This window comes from Microcaecilia unicolor, chromosome 6 (assembly GCF_901765095.1).
Source record: "Microcaecilia unicolor chromosome 6, aMicUni1.1, whole genome shotgun sequence".
Taxonomy (NCBI): Eukaryota; Metazoa; Chordata; class Amphibia; order Gymnophiona; family Siphonopidae; genus Microcaecilia; species Microcaecilia unicolor.
This window is the reverse complement of record NC_044036.1, coordinates 280,960,291-280,980,328: the sequence shown is the minus strand read 5'-3', so window position 1 is coordinate 280,980,328 and position 20,038 is coordinate 280,960,291. Positions and strand designations below refer to the sequence as shown.

The window sequence follows — 20,038 nt, the reverse complement described above, 5'->3', positions numbered from 1 at the left end:
CAAAAGTCCCATCAGGCTCCCTGTTCAAAACAAGGGATATATATATTTTTAATTTAAGATTTATAAATTTACATAAGAAATGCAAACTAGAAAGGTTAAGTCTACCAGTTATCTTTCTCAATCAGAAATTAAAACTAGTACAACTACATACCCTTATTAAACCTCAAGTCCATTTCTTAGAGACAGAGTAAGAATACTCAAAAGGAAAAAAAGATTTATTTACAAAAAAAATTAGAAAGATAAACTTTCAAATCATTAGAGCTTCATTTACTTACTAAACACTGATCCTAATTATTCCCTTGACCATGATCCAACAAATATCTTTCCATATGAGAAGGATCAAAAAAATATAAATCTCTTCCCTTGACGTTGTATAACACATCTACAGGGAAAAGGAAGAAAAAATGTTGCACCCAAAGCCAAAATCGTGGGTTTTAAATTAAGAAAAAAATTTCCTCCTTTTCTGGGTGGAATGTGCTACATCTGGAAAGATTTGTATTACTTGCCCACAAAACTGCATACTTCACCTTAAAAAACAATTTCAATATTTTCAGTTTATCCATTTCAGATATAAAGGTCACCAATAATGTAGTACGTGAAGAAATAATATTCTGAGAGTCTTCAACAAATGCTGTTAACTGACCCTCCTCTTTGGAAGGCTGTTTAACTGCTTTAGAAGTTACCTTATGAAGATAAAAACACTTAAGAATAGGCAAACTCTCTACTTGATCTAGATGTATCACCTCGGCAAAATATTTTTTAATCAAAATTTGGAGGGCAATCAAATAAGTCGTAGGAAAATGTAAAAATCTTAAAATTACATATACACAAATGATTTTGCATCAACTTTAATCTATGCAGTACACTCAGGTTCACCTTAACTGAATAGGCTAATACTGCCTGTAAGGCCTGAACTTGAGGGTGCATAGCAGAAATTGAGGATTCTAAATTAGTTACCTTATCCTATAAAGAAACAAAATTATCTACCATCGGAGCAGAAAAATCACATAACTGTTCTAGAAACCACCCGCCAAATGTCCATCAAAGAAACTTCTCGTTCCACCATTGTCCCATCTGGAATCTCAGCTCACCGTTCAAAAACGACCGGCTACAGTTTCGGAGGATGTTGAACTGATGTCTCTTGGGGAAGGATTTTGTTCAGCTTCTACCTGCAACTCTTTGGTTGCGGTTTCAGCTTGAAGCCTGCTGGTAGAAGGTAAGGGAGGGGTTCTACTGTTGGAGCTTAAAGAGGCTCCTTCTGGTGACAACACAGGTGTACTCGCAGTTTGTGGGACTGATTTAATAACTCTTTAGTGTCCAATGTTCCCATCAATCTGTTCCCATATGGCTTATTACAGGAACATTGGACACTAAAGGGTTAAGATATTTATCCATTGGGCTCTTATCCTTAGGAGTAGACTTAGTAGCTTGCACAGCGTTTACTTTAGGTTTATTTTTTTGTTTTATAATGTAATATCTCTATTAAAAACCCAACTGAAATCGATCCGCTTGAAGGGGCTTCAAAGGGGCATGGCGTGTGTAGCAGATGTTACCAGGAGAGAGGTGGAATCAGTGATGTCGCAAGCAAATGTCACTCCTCCAAATGCCTTCCAAGCCCCCAGAGCCTCTCTCTCTCCCTCTCAGAGCCTTGGCATATCCAACAGATGTACTGGGAGAGAGGGGCGGCATCAGTGATGTCACACGGAAAACTCTCTCCTCCAAAAGGGTTGGGGAATATGTTTTTGACTGACTCCGGCAAAGCATTACTTCCATACCAGTAAAACTTCTGGACAACCTTCCAGTAGGAGGGAAGCTGAATCTTTTCCACGAAAGGTGGCTCTTTGTAACCTCAGTCCAGTGGGTTCTCAAAATAGTCTGGGCAGATTACATCCTACAGTTGGAAACCATCCTTCCAAATTGCCCTTCGAGAGCATCAAAGTTAAGCTCTCAACACCAGGAATTTCGTAGAAGGAGCTATGTTCCCTTGTATAGGCCAATGCTGTTGAACCTGTTCTACCAAGAGAAAGAGGACAGGGATTTTATTCCTTCTTATCAAGAAAACAGTGAGATTTTGTCCATACTAGACCTAAGATCCCTGAACAAATACCTGGCAAAACGAAAGTTCAGGATGGTTTCCCTGGACATCCTGCTACCCATGGTTGAGGAACAAGTTGACTATGCTCTGTGCACTTGGATGTTTATACACACATAGAAATTATCCAGTCATAGTAAGTATCTCAATTTTGAGTAGAGAAACATCACTAACAGTACTTTGTACTGCTGTTTGGCTTCACATCAGCACCCAGAGTATTCATAAAATGTCTGGCAGCAGTTGCAGGATTGCTATACAGACTAGGGTTGCATGTGTTTCCCTACTTAGGCTGGTTGAGAGCACATGAAAAGCAGCACAAGCATCAATGTGCAGAACCATTTAGGTGCTAGACCTACTAGGGTCTGTTATCAGTTACCTCAAGTTCTACCTCGACCCATTCCAGCAGTTGAAAATTAAAAGAGCTCTGCTAGATATGACTCTGTCCAAGGCCTTCCTCCTGGCCCCAGGAATAGAGGCTCTCACCTCTGTAACTCAGGAGGTTCAAAAGAAGCAGGTATCAGCTTGGCTGATGTTAAGAATGCTAGGCTACATAGCCTGCACAATGCATGTCACACCTGTGTCACACATCAATTTGAGGACAGCTTAGTGGACCCGGTCTTCTTAGTGGTCTCGGACCAAGAAGAACCTTCAGGATGATATCACTGTCGTATCTTCCCTCAGAGGCTCTGTCTTGGCTAATTCAAAACTATTTGGATAGGGGACTACAATTCCAAATTCCTCAACACCATAAAACTCTTACGACAGATGCATCCCACCTGGTGGGGGGAGGAGGAGAGGGAGAGCTGGCTTATGTAGAAGGCCCCACATCCAGGGTCAGTGGTCTGCTCAGGAGAGGCAACATCAAATTTTTTGTGCTTAGTTTGTCTTGGCTAGAAAAACAAATTCTTAATTCAGACATGTAACCAAATGGTAATATACTATGTTAACAAGTGGGGAGGTATAAGCTCGTATCTTTTGTGTCAGGAAGCAGTCAGGATGTGGTGATGGGCCATCTCTCAGGGGATGACGGTTCTCAGGGCTCCTTACCTGACAAGGAACAACAACTTTGGCAGACTGAGCAGAGTCCTGCAGCCACACGAGTGGTCCCTGAACATGAATGTTGCCCAGAAGATCTTTGGCAAGTGGGGCACACCCTTGGTGGATCTTTTGGCTACTCACCACAGCATCAAAGCCCCCCCCCCCCCCCCCCCCCAGTTCTGCTCTAGAACGGGATCACATGGCAGCCTAACTTCAGATGCATTTCTCCTCAGTTAGGGAATGGATCTTCTGTATGCGTATTCTCCAATACCTCTCATAGTGAAAACTCTCCTGAAACTCAAGAAGTGGAGGAACCATGATTCTCATTATGCCATACTGATTGTGACAGTAATGGTAATTGGAGTGCTTTCCAACCCTCATCAGTCAGAATGAAGAGACTCTCTTGCATCATGATCTCTAGTCCTTGGCCCTCACGGCTTGGGTGTTGAAAGTCTAGAGGATGACTCTTTGAATCTACCTGAGGATATCCTTCTGATCCTTCTTGTTTCCAGGAGAGATTCAACTAGGAGGTCCTATGGTTTCAAGTGGAGGAGGGTTTGCCTTCTAGTGCGAGGGTAGGGCCCTAGAATCTTTTTCCTGTGCTACACACAAACTGCTTGAATACCTTCTACACTTGTCTCAATTGGGTCTCAAAACAAACTCTGTAAGGCTTCTCCTTAGTTACAGTTGCAGCTTATCACTGTGTAGAGGGTAAACCCATCTCTACCCAGCCTTTAGTTGTTTGCTTCATGAGCGCTTTGCTATTCATGAAACCTCCCATCAAGCCCCTCACTGTGTCTTGGGGTCTTAACTTTGTCCTTACCCTGTTGTTGAAAGCTCCCTTTGAATGACTTGATACCTGTCACTTGAAGTACCTGACCTGGAAGGTCTTGTTCTTAGTGGCAGTCAATTCAGCACACAGGGTTAGTGAGCTCCACGCCCTAGTAGCTGATCCACCTTAAACCAAGTTTCATCACAACCTAAGTTCTTCCTAGGATAGTGTTGGAATTCCATCTTAATCAGTTCTGCCAACATTTTTCCCATAGCCCCATGCCCATCATGGTGAAAGTGCTGCACTGCACACTTTGGACTGCAAGAGAGCCTTGGCTGTCTATCTGGAGTGGACTCTGAAGCCCTTAGAAATTCCACACAGCTTTTTCTTTCTAATTGACTCAGACAACATCTCCTTTACTTATGCCTAGGCTGGACTGACTGGAGGGTCATGTCACGGCTCACAATATCAGAGCCATGGCTGTGTTGGTTTCCTACCTGAGATCAGCCTCTGTAGAGATTTGCAGGGTTGCAATGTGGTCTTCAGTCCACATAGTCACGTTTTTTCACGTTTAATGCTACGCTTTCAGTGATCTGTTACGAGCAAGTGCGCCACTAAAGGTCTTCTGCATACAGCCAATCACATTACACAGGCACCTAAGATCCGCATATGTCAAGCCATTGAGGCAGACTCCTGATGCAGGCTTGAAGGCCGAAACACAACAGTTGTGTTGAGTCTTTTCATCAATAAAGAAGCTTTTTTAGATATTCGTCTCCAGGATTTGTATTTCTGTGGTCAAACATCCCACTTTTACCTTTACTTGTGCTTTCCTGTGGGGCGTTCGAGTTCTCCGCCTGATCGTGGATTTTTCTGAACACATTGCACTACTGTTTAGAACAGATTTCCTGAAACAACAGCCAGTTCAGTCAGTCCGTCAGAATTTATTAGGGGTCTAGAATTCAACTCCCCACCCTCTCCCCCTGATTCATTTATTTCTGTTCAAGGCTGTGCACACCCTAAAAAAAAAAAATAGAAGCAAATTATAATTATCTGTTTGTTCATTGGACCTTGCCTCCCTTCCCCCCCCCCCCCCCTTTTTATTTCAGATTTAGCTAGGGAGTCCCATATTTCCATTCTGCTTGTTCTTGGAGAAAATGAAATTACTCTCCTGTAGCAGGTATTCTCTGGGGACAGCATGATGAATATTCTTACAACCCCTCCCACCTCCCTTTGGAGTTGTATTCTATTAACTATTGTACTAGACTGACCTGGTCCCACACAGTGATGGACAGGAAGATGCGCAATGAGATGGTGCCAAATACTTCTAAAAAAGAACATTAGGGAGCGTCTGTTGGTTATATCTCCCATAAGTAAGAATATTCATCTTGGAGAGCACCTGCTACAGGTAAGTAACTTGGCTTTCAGGGTTTTATGAACCTTTTGGTCTGACCCAGTACAACTGTTCTTATATTAAAATTAGGGCTATAATGAGACTTCAAGAGGCCCTTAAATTCATCCCTCTGTAGCCAGGCAAGAGCCACTTTACTATTATTAAAAATTATATCTAAGACCTTTAAGCTGTGTATTGAGTGAGGTAGTTAAATGTATTTTATTTCAGCTCATTAGAGTGGGTAAAACAGTAATCACTGTTCAAGATGGAAGATAAACTGCACACAGAATATCCCCACCATCTTATGTTTGTTATAAAGTTACCCCCTTACAAGGTGTAGAAATGTTTTGGGAAATTTTTGTAGGAACCCTGTTATAAAAGAAATATTCAAATGTATGTACCTTTATAAAATAGGCTCCCAGAACTTTTCCCAACAGTGCACAAATACTCTTGTGCAAAGTTAGTCCTGCTCTGTCACTTGCACCACTATAAGTATTTTTTTTTTTATAAAGTGTATATGTACCCTGGAGCTCCACCCCAGCTCTACCCAAACACTATCCCTGGGTATGTCCAAACCCACATCTCGTAGCATTATGTATCATCTTCTCATTACCATACTTGTACATGCATATAACACCTGTGCTAGCTTATAATATACATTTTCTGCATTCAAAACATGCTTTACAAAATTATTCCTTAAGTGTATAGTGAGCACGGCAAGTATTCTTACCTTAGAAAGCAGCATCTCCCCCCCACCCCAACCTTCCCAGAGGCAGCTGAAATTAAGAGTGACAGACCGGAATACAACCTGAGGTTCTAAGCTGATGCTTTATGAATGAGCAGAACCCCCCCCACCCCACCCCCGCTATTTTAGAATATTGTCCCTTGGTCGTTATGTAATAGGAGCACATAGCAATAACTGTTAACAGTATATTGTGGAAACTGCCACAGAGTGTATGCATCACCGAAAGGTAGTGGTAGTTAGCGATTTTCTTCTGAGAGGTACAGATGTGTCCATCTGCAGACCAGATATGATGTCCCGGGAGGTGTTCTGTCTGCTAGGTGCCAAAATTCAAGATGTTAGAGAGCTCTGTCCTACTAGGTAGTATCAGTTGAAAGAGAGCACTTGCCCATGGTGTGTAGGCAGCTCGTATGGACATGTGAACTCATTTTCAAATGGTAACTCCCTGCAGAACAGATGTAAAGTAGATTGGGAAGGAAAAGCATTTGTGGTGGGAGAAATTTTCCCAAGGATGCTTCATGCTGGTAAACTTGCGTTTACCAGCAGAAACTCCTTTGAAACTTGTGGTGAAAGTGACAAGAGCAAGAATCCTGAAAAGCAGTGATTTGCTGTTTTTTCCAAGTGAAGAACAGACTACTGGTTATGTTTCCTTGCAAAAAAAGTGAGTGGTTGCACTGGAGATAAGAAGGCATGCCTGACAGTTAATTTCCAAGCAGCTTTCTGGTACCGAGCAACAATCAGTGTGACAGGTTCTTACCCACTGACAGTCAGAGGCAAGAAATCTCTTGGTGGCCTCATTTCCTTTAAGAAAATGTAGAGCTAATCTGCCCATCATATTATCCATTTGAAAGAAAAAAGCTCCTTCTGCTGTACCCCTGTCAGCTAATGTAATTTATTTTCAGAGCTATTAAGAAATCAGGAATGTTTTTCTTCAGAAAAATGTTTTTAAATTGCCATCTCTAAAGGGAGGAGTGAGAAGATCAAGTCCACATCAGAGAAGACATTCAGTAAGACATTAAATTGAAAGAAAAACTAGGAGGGAAGCTGCAAACAGAATGGAAGAGCTGTAGGCTTTTTTTTTTCCAATTCAAATATAATTGGATCAATATTAAAAAAACGATTTAAAAGGCCAGGGATGGCTACTGGCCGGTTAAATCGTCTGCTTGGGGCTAACCACTAATTTTCAGAGGCACTTTACCTGTTAGTGCTACTGAAAATAACCAGTTCTAAACTGAAAACCGGCTATTTTGTGGCCATTCCAGGAGTAGAGTTGGCGAGTAGAGTTGGCTCTTGGCAAGTTAAGGGCCGATATTCAGCACTTAACGTCCAGGGTATCTGCATAAAAGCCAGTCCTACTGTTATTTGATGCCTCATAGCCAGTTAAGTGCTGAATATTGCACTTAACCAGCTATGCATTAGCCAGCTCTGTAAACCTGGAAAATCAGTGCTGGAGCCAGGACGTGCCATCTGAATATTTGGCCCTGTACATATACTGTAAGAAGCAGTTATCCCAAACAGTGCCATACTCTTCTGAATGACATTTGAGGTTCAGCAATTGTAAATTCCTAGTTACATTATCGAACAAGGTCTTGGAAGACCAGGACTCTTTTGGAACTATATTCTTTGATAAATTATCTTCCAGAATTTGGTCCTTAATAGTACAAGACAAATTTAAGGGCAACCAGGAGTACAAAAAAGCATTTCTACAATAAGAAATTAAACAATGAAAGTGTTCAGAGCAGACGTACCTTACTAGAACAGTAATCATAATAACAGAATAGTTCTCAAACTGCCTGCCTAAGTGAAAGTATTTGCAGACCTTGTACCCAGTTTTAGGAGAGAAAGCAGACATGTCTATTCTCTTAAAGAAGTTCTTTGCAATTTTCAGATTTCCATAGCAGTTGTCCCATTACAAATAATAGATGCAATCTGTGTGCATTATTTTTTCATTCTCCTCAAAACACAACTCCTAGAACACCTCCCCTTAATGTGGCTGAAAGTATGTGACCTTGTGAAACTTTGCCTGCTTTTAGTTGGATTGATGGAGGGCAGTTTTCTGGAAAACCAGTCTGCCTGGGTAAAGGGTTTTGAAAATTACCCTCCAGATGTCATTAACTTATACTTGGATGTGTTTAATCATGATAGTTTTTTCACTGTTACATGTGCCCTGTATTGAACTGATCAAAAGAAAGGAGAATGGCCTCAGAAATGTATTGGTTCAGTATTATGTTCAAATTTTGTACCTGACCTAGGTATTGTAGGGAGCTAGAAGCAGTATCTACTCATGAAAATGTCATATTAAAAAAAAAAAAATTATTTTCTGACTCTTAAGAGGAATACAGTTCCATTGTGCTGGAACAAAGTATCAAAAGACTTTATCAGTCTATGCCAGTGATGGCGAACCATTCAGAGACCGAGTGCCCAAACAGCAACCCAAAATCGAATTATTTATTGCAAAGTGCCGGTACTCATTATGGGCGGGGTCACCACATATGACTCCACCCCTATGATAGCCACACCCCTTACACCAGCCATATAAACAGACATCATTGAAAATATTATACTAGTATAGGAGAAAAAAATAACATGATTTTCTTCCATTATAAATCATTTCTGTAAGCTGTTACAGCTCCAGTATACCCAGTGCAAAATAAGACAGCAGATGTAAATTCTCAAATTCGACATATTCCAAACACTAAAATGAAAATAAAATGATTTTTCCTACCTTTGTTGTCTGGTGATTTTGTTTTTCTATCCATATTGGTTCTAGTCGCTGATTCTGCTGCTCTCTATCTGTTCTCTTAACTCCGTTTCCAGGGCTTCCTTTCCATTTATTTCTTTACTTTCCTCCTTTCTTCTTCATTTCTTGCCCTCCATCCATGTCCAGCAACCCTCCTCTACCCTCCAGCCACAAATGTCCAGCCACCCTCCTCTCCCCCTGCCCTCCCTCCCAGCACCCGGCAGCACCCACCATCAGGCTTCCCTCCCACCCAGCACCCACCATCAGGCTTCCCTCCCATGCAGCACCCACCATCAGGCCTCCCTCCCACCCAGCACCCACCATCAGGCTTCCCTCCCACCCAGCACCAGGCCTGCCTCCCTCCCTCCCTCCCAGCACGTCTTGCCTCCCGCCCTCCCTCCAACCAAACAAGCAACCATCAACCCGCCCGCCCGTCCTCCTTCCCTCCCAGCACCAGGAACCCCCCCCCCCCCCTCTTAAATTTTAAAAGCGTACCTCCTCGGAGTTCATTCAGGCGGCGTGCGTCGGCAGCGAAGCGCGTGTTCGCTCGGTGCGCCTTCCTTTCTGTCTCTCAAGCTCTGGTCCCGCCTATGGGGGGGACCAGAGCTTGAGAGACAGAAAGGAAGGTGCGCCGAGCAAAGAACACGCGCTCTGCTGCCGACGCACGCCGCCTGAATGAACTCCGAGGAGGTACACTTTTAAAATTTAAGAGGGGGAGGGAGGGGGGGCGGGCAGGTTGATGGTTGCTTGTTTGGTTGGAGGGAGGGCGGGAGGCAGGCCTGGTGCTGGGAGGGAGGGAAAGTGGGCGGACCAGCGATGGCGCGCGTGCCAAGGGAGAGGGCTCTGCGTGCCCTCTGGCACGCGTGCCATAGGTTCGCCATCACTGGTCTATGCTGTAGTGTGCATTGTATGAGATGAAAGTGAACAATGGAACTTTTTTCCCAAAAGACATTCTTCCTCCCTCCAAAACCTTTCTTAGCCAGAGAGCCTGGAAGTCATAAGTTCCAAGGCTTGGATTATTGTGGTTTAGAGGGTTCCCTGTTGATGAGGAAGGTGGTCGTATTGGAGAGCTATTCAAGTTGACTGATCAGGTTTCCTAATACTCACATGTGCAGTGATTGTGAGTGTACAGCGCTGTGTACATCTAGTAGCGCTATAGAAATGATAAGCAGTAGTAGTAGTAGTAGTTACATGCACTGAGAGGAGAGAGTTGGTTTTCAGAGTGGCAGTTAAAATGAACTACTTTCTTATTGAAGCCAACTTTTCTTCCTTGGAAAGTCAAGAGATTACATTAACTATGGAAGACATTCCACTTAGTTTATTCACACAGCCATAGTTTCTAGGCCAATCCCGAAAAAAAGAACATTAAGACCACTGTAGAAAAATCCAGCATATAGTTCTGATTTAGTACAAAGATTTACTGTTGGCTTAGGCAGTGAATCTGTGTGTAGTTCTTGAAACTAGTAGGAAGGAGCTTCTAAAATGGTAAAACTAGAAATGTAAAATCTTCCCCCTCCCCACCCCTTATGATTTTTTTTTTTCTTCCAGCTATTTCCTGGTAGGCAGCCAGTGGTGAAACTGCTGGAAACCTTGCAAGAGTGGTTGGTCAGCCTCCCTTTAGACAAAATCCCTTATGATGCAATCCTGGACCTCGTGAACAATAAAATGCTGGTGAGCTGTCACTGAGTCTGTGTGAGATACCTGCACTTTTTAGGAAAGAATCTGGCTCTGTCAGTGTAAGACTGTTTTTTTTTTTTGTTCTAATAGCCCCTGTGCAGTGTCTTGTGATCAAAAATTCAGAGAAAACAAATTTTTAGCTATTATCAGGAATAAAAATTAGCAATATTCTTAGAGGGAATTAGTAAAATAGTGGTTAGATTTGTACACAATACATTAGGAGCAGTGTGATACATTGGGCTTAAACTTAGTGATAAAAAGCATTATTGTATTTCCATGGATTGATTGGATCCTGCACCACCTCATAGAGGAGGTCTAACAGCTGGATCTGTGTCAGAACAAGATCATCAAGACCTGGGCTTTACATCCATTCTGTGTGGTCTTATAGCTCTGCTTTCTCCTATAAAGGTAGGTCTGCAAATCAGAGTATATTGGGATAAAACCAGGACTGGCTCAGCCTTGTCAGGAATAAGGGGATCAAGCTCCTAATACTATCACAAAAGTATATTCTGCGCCAATGTAGCTTGTGCTAGTGAGAAGTGACAGAGTGGGGGGAAGATGTCTCCATGCACAGGATATTAAACACTTGCTTAACAAAGCAGTAAGTCCAGAGGACTGACAGAACTGAGCAGGAGGGTAAAACACAGAAAGACACTGTTGATACCATTAAAAAAAAAATCCTTCCGGTTGGTTTTTGCTCTGCCTTTAGATGTTGTGATCAGAGTTCACGTGCATCTCTGCATTTTCCCTTTTCCATACTAACTTAGCATTTGTCTATTAGTTCCTCACAACAGAGGCACTCCGTAGGAAAAATAATAAACTACAGAATGTTGTTAGAGCCAGGATGTGCTAGATGGATAGGATTCAGAGGACAGTACCATGGGGAATTTTACCCTCTCATATCTTTTTGTGTGCTCTGTTTACTTATTTATTTTTAGATTTCTGGGATATTTCTTACTAATCGAATACACTGGGTTGGGTGTAAAGGCAGTAGACCTGAGCTGAGAGGTTATACTTGCTCTCTCTGGAAATTGTTTCATAGTCTGACTGTTCAGGCGGCTCTTCGACCAGAAGTCTTAATCAAGACAGGTAAGGAACAACAATATGTTAGGAATTTTGCCTTTAGTGAGGGACCCCCAGATGTGGGAAATCTGGAAACTAAAGGTCCTTTTTACTATTTTGTATTAATTTTGCGGTTACTGCTCATTAGGTTTCACTATTAATTCATTATCTGATGGGGGTGTGCCTAGTATCTTCCCATATGGTTACTGAACATTTTGTATTGCAGATACCTCCATTGGTGGCATTGTGCATCTGTATTGATGTTAATACATAACATACTGTATGTTACCTGTAAGGAGCAATCCCTACCTCTTCCCCTTCTCATTCCATATTAGTGCAGTGGCTTGACAGTGCATTTTAATGCCCACATTAACTACTTAGCGCACTCTGTAGTAAAAGAAGGGCAAAGGTTTTACATGTTCATAAATGAGCTCCTCATACAGTTAAAAGACACATGACGTTTTCTGTTTGGTTATGATTGGACATGCAGACCTAAAACAGTAACAGCAGAACCATGTAGCCAAATACCACGTGTGTTTCATTTGTCCTGTGTCAAACAGATTCTACAGTCTTACTAGATGTTTTGTTTCTCAGTGATGCCACTACATCCTCCTCTCACTGAAATAAAAACATTTTTCCCCTGGTCATATATGAAATCAGTTTTTTAAAAAAATATTCATAACCTGAGAGAAACTGTTCTCTGAACTGTTTTGGAGGATAATGTCCTGGAGCTCTTTCCATACAGAGATTTCTGCATGAATCATGCATATATTTACTGCAGCTTCTTTTGTTGTTGTTGCCTAATGCCTAAAATGTTCAAAGAATTTTCCTTTTTACACTTTAATTTTTAAACTGTCCTTTATTTAAACTGATGATGTGAAAGTTCCTCCACCCTCCTGATTTCCCCCTGATATTGCTTATATGTCGCACTGAATGGTTTCTGATCCTTAAACAAAATATATTACACAAAGGGAACCTTAGTAAACACATAACTGTTTTTTAAATTACTTCATTTTGTTTAAAGATCAGAAACCATTCAGTATGACATTTATGCAATTATAGGGGAAATTAGGAGGCGGGGTAAACTTTTTTTTTTTTTTTTTTTTTTTTTACATTACTTTAGATTCAAAATCCCACAGGTTTTAGACCTTGTGTGGTGTGTGTGCCAAGACCATGGTGGTATAGCAGTATAGTAGTTGTCTACAGAGCACAAAATAGAAGAACAGCAAAACCCTTTAACAATAATTTCATAGATTAATGATGTAGGGTATCATAAGAACAAAGGTCTTATGCACTCAGATTTCAGGAACTGCTAGGGACAAATTTATGGTGAAATTTAGTCATACTTGTTATTCTCCGAGGACAAGCAGGCTGCTTGTTCTCACGACTGGGTTGACGTCCACGGCAGCCCCCACCAACCGGAACAAAACTTTGCGGGCGGTCCCGCACGCAGGGCACGCCCACCGCGCATGCGCGGCCGTCTACCCGCCCGTGCACGACCGTTCCCGCTCAGTCTTTTCTTTTCCGCGCTGGAGAGAGCCGCGTTCGTCTCTCTCTCTGTCAGCCCCGGAAACCGGATCGCGCTTTCGCGAGATTTTTCTTCGTTGTGTTTTTTTCTTCGCTTCTCTGTTTTATTTTTGTTAAAAAAAAAAACGAGAAGAACTTTGTTTTCCCTCGTCTTTTTAGCGGGGGATTCTCGTTGCGGCCTTGTGGCCGCGCGGTCAATTTATTTTTCGAGGTGTGAATTTTACCGCCACCATCGATGACTTTGACTTCGCCGACGCGATTTTTCTGTCGATGTCCTCGAAGGTTCCGAGTGGATTTAAGAAGTGTGGTCGGTGCGGCTGGCATATCTCGCAGACCGACACTCACGCTTGGTGCCTCGGGCCGGAGCACGATACCAAGACGTGCACCTTGTGTCTCGGTTTACGGAAATGGACACAGGTGGTGAGGCAAGTTCTACGGGACCGTCTTTTTTGAACTTGCGCCGGCCCCTTGACGTCGACTTTGACGGCATCAGTATCGACGGCCGGATTGCGGTACCGGTACCGATGTCCACGAAATCGGCACCGACGGCACCGACCCCAGGAGCACAGGTCCCGTCGGCCCGCCGGTCTTCCGGAGACGGCAGGGGTGAGCGGCTGCGTGGGCAATCGGCCCCGGTCACTCCCTCTACCCAGGGCCCTCGGGACCGAACCCTGTCGGACCCGATCCCTCGAGGCCGAGGGGGATCTACTTCCTCCTCCTCAGTACCGCCGAGCGCCGATGACGGGCACCGGAAAAAGACAAAAAAGCACTGTCATCGGTCGCCCACGGCGCATATGGCTCCCGGCTCCAGAGACGATTCGATGCCTAGGAAGCAGCAGCAGTGGGAGGAGCGGTCCCCCTCTGTAGTAGAGGTATCGTCACGTCAGGGTGCCAGTACTTCGGTGCCGTCTCCTGGACCCGAACAGCTTCCGGCACCGACACCTCTACCGGCCCCCTCGCCTTTCCCGACATCGGGCCTGTACGAGTGCCTCCAAGCCATCCTTCCGGGGATCCTGGAAGGGCTGATGCGCCAGACTGTGCCGGTGCCGGGGGTGCTTGCGCCCTCGGCGCCGTTGATGGAGGCGCTGGCGTGCTCTAGCCCGGTACCGAGGCCTTCGACGCCGACGCCGCTTGCGGCGCCGGTCTCGACCGCCACGCAGGTGGAGTCGACGTCGATGGAGGGAGCTTCAGCCCCGCCGGCGCGGGAGTCCACCGCTCGACGCCGCCACCGAGGACTCGGTGCCTCGAAGTCGAGCCGGGCCCGGTTGAGGTCTGAGCTATAGGAGCTCATGTCCGACACCGAGGAAGAGGCCTCGTGGGGGGAGGAGGAGGACCCCAGATATTTCTCCTCAGAGGAGTCTGTGGGCCTTCCCTCCGACCCCACTCCTTCACCAGAGAGAAAGCTCTCGCCACCTGAGAGCCTCTCCTTTGCCTCCTTCGTCAGGGATATGTCGATTTGCATTCCCTTCCCCGTGGTCTCTGTAAATGAGCCGAGGGCTGAGATGCTCGAGGTCCTCGACTATCCATCACCTCCTAGAGAGTCCTCCACGGTACCGTTGCACAATGTCCTCAAAGAGAGACTGCTTCGGAACTGGTTGAGACCTTTATCTAATCCCACCATCCCCAAGAAAGCGGAGTCCCAATACAGGATCCACTCAGACCCAGAGTTAATGCGGCCTCAATTGCCTTATGACTCGGTGGTCGTGGACTCTGCTCTCAAGAGGGCACGGAGTTCGAGGGATACCGCCTCGGCGCCCCCGGGGTGGGAGTTTCGCACTCTGGACTCGTTTGGGAGGAAGGCCTACCAATCTTCAATGCTCGTGACCCGCATCCAGTCCTACCAGCTCTACACGAGCATACACATGCGGAATAATGTGAAGCAACTGGCGGACCTGGTCGACAAGCTCCCCCCGGAGCAGTCCAGGCCTTTTCAGAAGGTGGTCAGGCAACTGAAGGCGTGCAGAAAGTTCCTGTCCAGGGGTATATATGACACTTGTGATGTGGCATCTCGTGCTGCGGCCCAAGGTATAGTGATGCGCAGGCTCTCGTGGCTGCGTGCCTCTGACCTGGACAACCGCACCCAGCAGAGGCTGGCCGATGTCCCTTGCCGGGGGGATAATATTTTTGGTGAGAAGGTCGAGCAGTTGGTGGACCAACTACATCAGCGGGAAACCGCCCTCGACAAACTCTCCCACCGGGCGCCTTCAGCATCCACCTCAGCAGGTGGACATTTTTTCCGGGCCAGGCAGGCTGCGCCCTACGCCTACAACAAGCGTAGGTACACCCAGCCGGCCCGAAGGCCTCCTCAGGCACAGGGACAGTCCCAGCGCGCTCGTTCCCGTCAACAGCGTGCGCCTAAGCAGCCCCCGGCGCCTCCACAGCAAAAACCGGGGACGGGTTTTTGACTGGATCCATGGGAACATAGCCGCCATCAAAGTGTCCGTGCCGGACGATCTGCCAGTCGGGGGGAGGTTAAAATTTTTTCACCAAAGGTGGCCTCTAATAACCTCAGACCAGTGGGTTCTCCAAATAGTGCGGTGCGGATACGCCCTGAATTTGGCCTCCCCTCCACCAAATTGTCCTCCGGGAGCTCAATCCTTCAGCTCCCAGCACAAGCGGGTACTTGCAGAGGAACTCTCCGCCCTTCTCAGCGCCAATGCGGTCGAGCCCGTGCCACCCGGGCAGGAAGGGCAGGGATTCTATTCCAGGTACTTCCTTGTGGAAAAGAAAACAGGGGGGATGCGCCCCATCCTAGACCTGAGAGGCCTGAACAAATACCTGGTCAAAGAGAAGTTCAGGATGCTTTCCTTGGGCACCCTTCTGCCAATGATTCAGAAAAACGATTGGCTATGTTCCCTGGATTTAAAGGACGCATACACTCACATCCCGATACTGCCAGCTCACAGACAGTATCTCAGATTCCGCCTGGGCACACGGCACTTTCAGTATTGTGTGCTGCCCTTTGGGCTCGCCTCTGCCCCACGGGTGTTCACGAAGTGCCTCGTGGTGGTCGCGGCGTATCTACGCAAGCTGGGAGTGCACGTGTTCCCATATCTCGACGATTGGCTGGTCAAGAACACCTCGGAGGCAGGAGCTCTCCGGTCCATGCAGTGCACTATTCACCTCCTGGAGCTGCTGGGGTTTGTGATAAATTACCCAAAGTCCCATCTCCAGCCAGTCCAATCTCTGGAATTCATAGGAGCTCTACTGAATTCTTAGACGGCTCAGGCCTTTCTTCCCGAAGCGAGGGCCCACAACCTCCTGTCCCTCGCTTCCCAGACCAGAGCGTCTCAGCAGGTCACAGCTCAGCAGATGTTGAGACTCCTAGGTCATATGGCCTCTACAGTTCATGTGACTCCCATGGCTCGTCTTCACATGAGATCTGCTCAATGGACCCTAGCTTCCCAGTGGTGCCAGGCCACCGGGAATCTAGAAGATGTCATCCGCCTCTCCACCAGTTGCCGCACTTCACTGCACTGGTGGACCATTCGGAACAATTTGATCCTGGGACGCCCATTCCAAATTCCACAGCCCACGAAAGTGCTAACGACGGATGCATCTCGCCTGGGGTGGGGAGCTCATGTCGATGGGCTTCACACCCAGGGACTGTGGTCCCTCCAGGAAAAAGATCTTCAGATCAACCTCCTGGAGCTCCGAGCGGTCTGGAACGCACTGAAGGCTTTCAGAGATCGGCTGTCCTGTCAAATTATCCAAATTCGGACAGACAATCAGGTTGCAATGTATTACATCAACAAGCAGGGGGGCACCGGATCTCGCCCCCTGTGTCAGGAAGCCGTCGGGATGTGGCGTTGGGCTTGCCAGTTCGGCATGCTTCTCCAAGCCACATACCTGGCAGGTGTAAACAACAGTCTGGCCGACAGACTGAGCAGAGTCATGCAACCGCACGAGTGGTCGCTCCATTCCAGAGTGGTACGCAAGATCTTCCGAGAGTGGGGCACTCCCTCAGTGGACCTTTTCGCCTCTCAGACCAGCCACAAGCTGCCTCTGTTCTGTTCCAGACTCCAGGCACACGGCAGACTAGCGTCGGATGCCTTTCTCCTCCATTGGGGGACTGGCCTCCTGTATGCTTATCCTCCCATACCTTTGGTGGGGAAGACCTTGCTGAAGCTCAAGCAAGACCACGGCACCATGATTCTGATAGCACCTTTTTGGCCCCGTCAGATCTGGTTCCCTCTACTTCTGGAGTTGTCCTCCGAAGAACCGTGGAGATTGGAGTGTTTTCCGACCCTCATTTCGCAGAACGACGGAGCGCTTCTGCACCCCAACCTTCAGTCTCTGGCTCTCACGGCCTGGATGTTGAGGGCGTAGACTTCGCTTCGTTGGGTCTGTCTGAGGGGGTCTCCCATGTCTTGCTTGCCTCTAGGAAGGATTCCACTAAAAAGAGTTACTTTTTCAAGTGGAGGAGGTTTGTCGTTTGGTGTGAGAGCAAGGCCCTAGAACCTCGTTCTTGCCCTGCACAGAACCTGCTTAAATACCTTCTGCACTTATCTGAAACCTCCTTTTGAGCCACTGAATTCCTGCCATCTGAAGTACTTGACCTGGAAGGTCATTTTCTTGGTGGCAGTTACTTCAGCTCGTAGGGTCAGTGAGCTTCAAGCCCTGGTAGCTCATGCTCCATATACCAAATTTCATCACAACAGAGTAGTACTCCGCACTCACCCTAAGTTCCTGCCGAAGGTGGTGTCGGAGTTCCATCTTAACCAGTCAATTGTCTTGCCAACATTCTTTCCCAGACCGCATACCCGCCCTGCTGAACGTCAGTTGCACACATTGGACTGCAAGCGAGCGTTGGCCTTCTATCTGGAGTGGACACAGCCCCACAGACAGTCCGCCCAATTGTTTGTTTCTTTCAACCCCAATAGGAAAGGGGTCGCTGTCGGGAAACGCACCATCTCAAATTGGCTAGCAGATTGCATTTCCTTCACTTACGCCCAGGCTAGGCTGACTCTTGAGGGTCATGTCACGGCTCATAGTGTCAGAGCCATGGCAGCGTCGGTGGCTCACTTGAAGTCAGCCACTATTGAAGAGATTTGCAAGGCTGCGACGTGGTCATCAGTCCACACATTCACATCACATTACTGCCTCCAGCAGGATACCCGACGCGGCAGTCGGTGCTGCAGAATCTGTTTGGGGTTTAAATCCAACTCCACCCTCCAGGACCCGAATTTATTCTGGTCAGGCTGCACTCTATTAGTTGTTCTTCGTAGGTCAATTTCTGTTATGCCCTCGCCGTTGCGAGGTTCAATTGACCTGGGTTCTTGTTTTGAGTGAGCCTGAGAGCTAGGGATACCCCAGTCGTGAGAACAAGCAGCCTGCTTGTCCTCGGAGAAAGCGAATGATACATACCTGTAGCAGGTGTTCTCCGAGGACAGCAGGCTGATTGTTCTCACCTATCCTCCCTCCTCCCCTTTGGAGTTGCGTTTTTACTCATTTTGCTTGTCATTCAACTGAGCGGGAACGGTTGCGCACGGGCGGGAAGACGGCCGCGCATGCGCGGTGGGCGTGCCCTGCGGGCGGGACCGCCCGCAAAGTTTTGTTCCGGTAGGTGGGGCCTGCCGTGGACGTCAACCCAGTCGTGAGAACAATCAGCCTGCTGTCCTCGGAGAACACCTGCTACAGGTATGTATCATTCGCTTTCTCCGAGGACAAGCAGGCTGCTTGTTCTCACTGATGGGGTGACGTCCACAGCAGCCCCTCCAATCGGAAACTTCACTAGCAAAGGCCTTTGCTAGCTCTTGCGCGCCCATGCGCACCGCGCAAATGCGGCCGTCTTCCCGCCCGAACCGGCTCGTGTTCGTCAGTCTTCTTTTGTCCGCGCTCGGGACGGTCGTGTTTTGCCGCCGTTTTGTGCCCCTCAAGTTGACCCTCGCGCATCTTTGCGATTTCGCTAAAAAAAAAAAAAAGTGAGACCTTTCGGTCTTGTCCCTTCCCGTGTGTCCAGTTTTTCCCCAGCGTAAGTTTCCTTTCGCTTTCGGGATCGGCCTTTTTTTGGCCTCGGTACGGGTTTTCTCTCCCTTATTTTTGGTGCCTTTCGTCATCATCGCGGATTTTGATTTCACCGGCGTGATTTTTCCGCCCATGTCATCAAAGTCTCCCAGCGGCTTCAAAAAGTGCACCCAGTGCGCCCGGGTAATCTCGCTCACTGATAGGCACGCTTCGTGTCTTCAGTGTCTGGGGGCTGGGCACCGCCCGCAGGTCTGCTGTCTTTGTGCTCTTTTACAAAAGAGGACTCAGGTAGCGAGATTGGCCCAGTGGAACGTGTTGTTCTCGGGCTCTTCATCGACAACAGCACGGGACATATCGAGTGCATCGACGTCGACAGCATCAAAGTCTTTGACCTACCGAGACATCGGAAGGCTGCGTCGACGTCGGTGGTACCGGGACCTCCGCTGTTGCTGATGTCGTCGGACGGTGGTGCTTCGACTGGAGTGCAGGTGAGGGCTGTCCATTCCCCTGCTGGTGACGGTGAGCCTTCGGGTGGGTCTCCTCCTGCCCTGAGGGCTCCTGCGGTACAGCCCCCCCGAGACCGACCTTCTTTGGCCTTGGCCCCGAGGAAGAGACGGTTGGATTCTACATCCTCCTCGTCGGTACCAGGAAGCTCTGGTGATATGCTTCGTTTGAAGAAATCGAAGAAGCATCGACACCGGTCTCCTTCCCGCCTCGGTACCGAGAGCTCTGGGTCACCGAGGGAGTCGGCACCCAGTAGGCATCGGCACCGGGAGGACCGCTCACCCTCTGTTCAGGAGGTGTCGATGCGCTCCCCCTTGGACAGCCCAGAACCGCCTCCACGCACGGAACAGACTCTGACCTCGACACCTGCATCGGCTTCCCAGTCTTTCTTTTGATCCCCACAGGAGGGGAGTGGCTGTGGGGAAATGCACCATATCCAATTGGCTAGCAGATTGCATTTCCTTCACTTACGCCCAGGCTGGGCTGGCTCTTGAGGATCATGTCACGGCTCATAATGTTAGAGCCAT

At 47.2% G+C, this 20,038-nt stretch overlaps 1 protein-coding gene across 1 annotated transcript in view; it reads left to right on the top strand.

The window, feature by feature from the left end:
• Nucleotides 1–20,038, top strand: part of QSOX2 (quiescin sulfhydryl oxidase 2) — a 188,063-nt gene that overhangs the window by 123,349 nt on the left and 44,676 nt on the right. The window contains exons 9-10 of the mRNA XM_030207617.1: nt 10,323–10,445; nt 11,390–11,540. Of these exons, the coding sequence (XP_030063477.1) occupies nt 10,323–10,445; nt 11,390–11,540 (274 nt within the window). The remainder of the gene's footprint in view (nt 1–10,322; nt 10,446–11,389; nt 11,541–20,038) is intronic.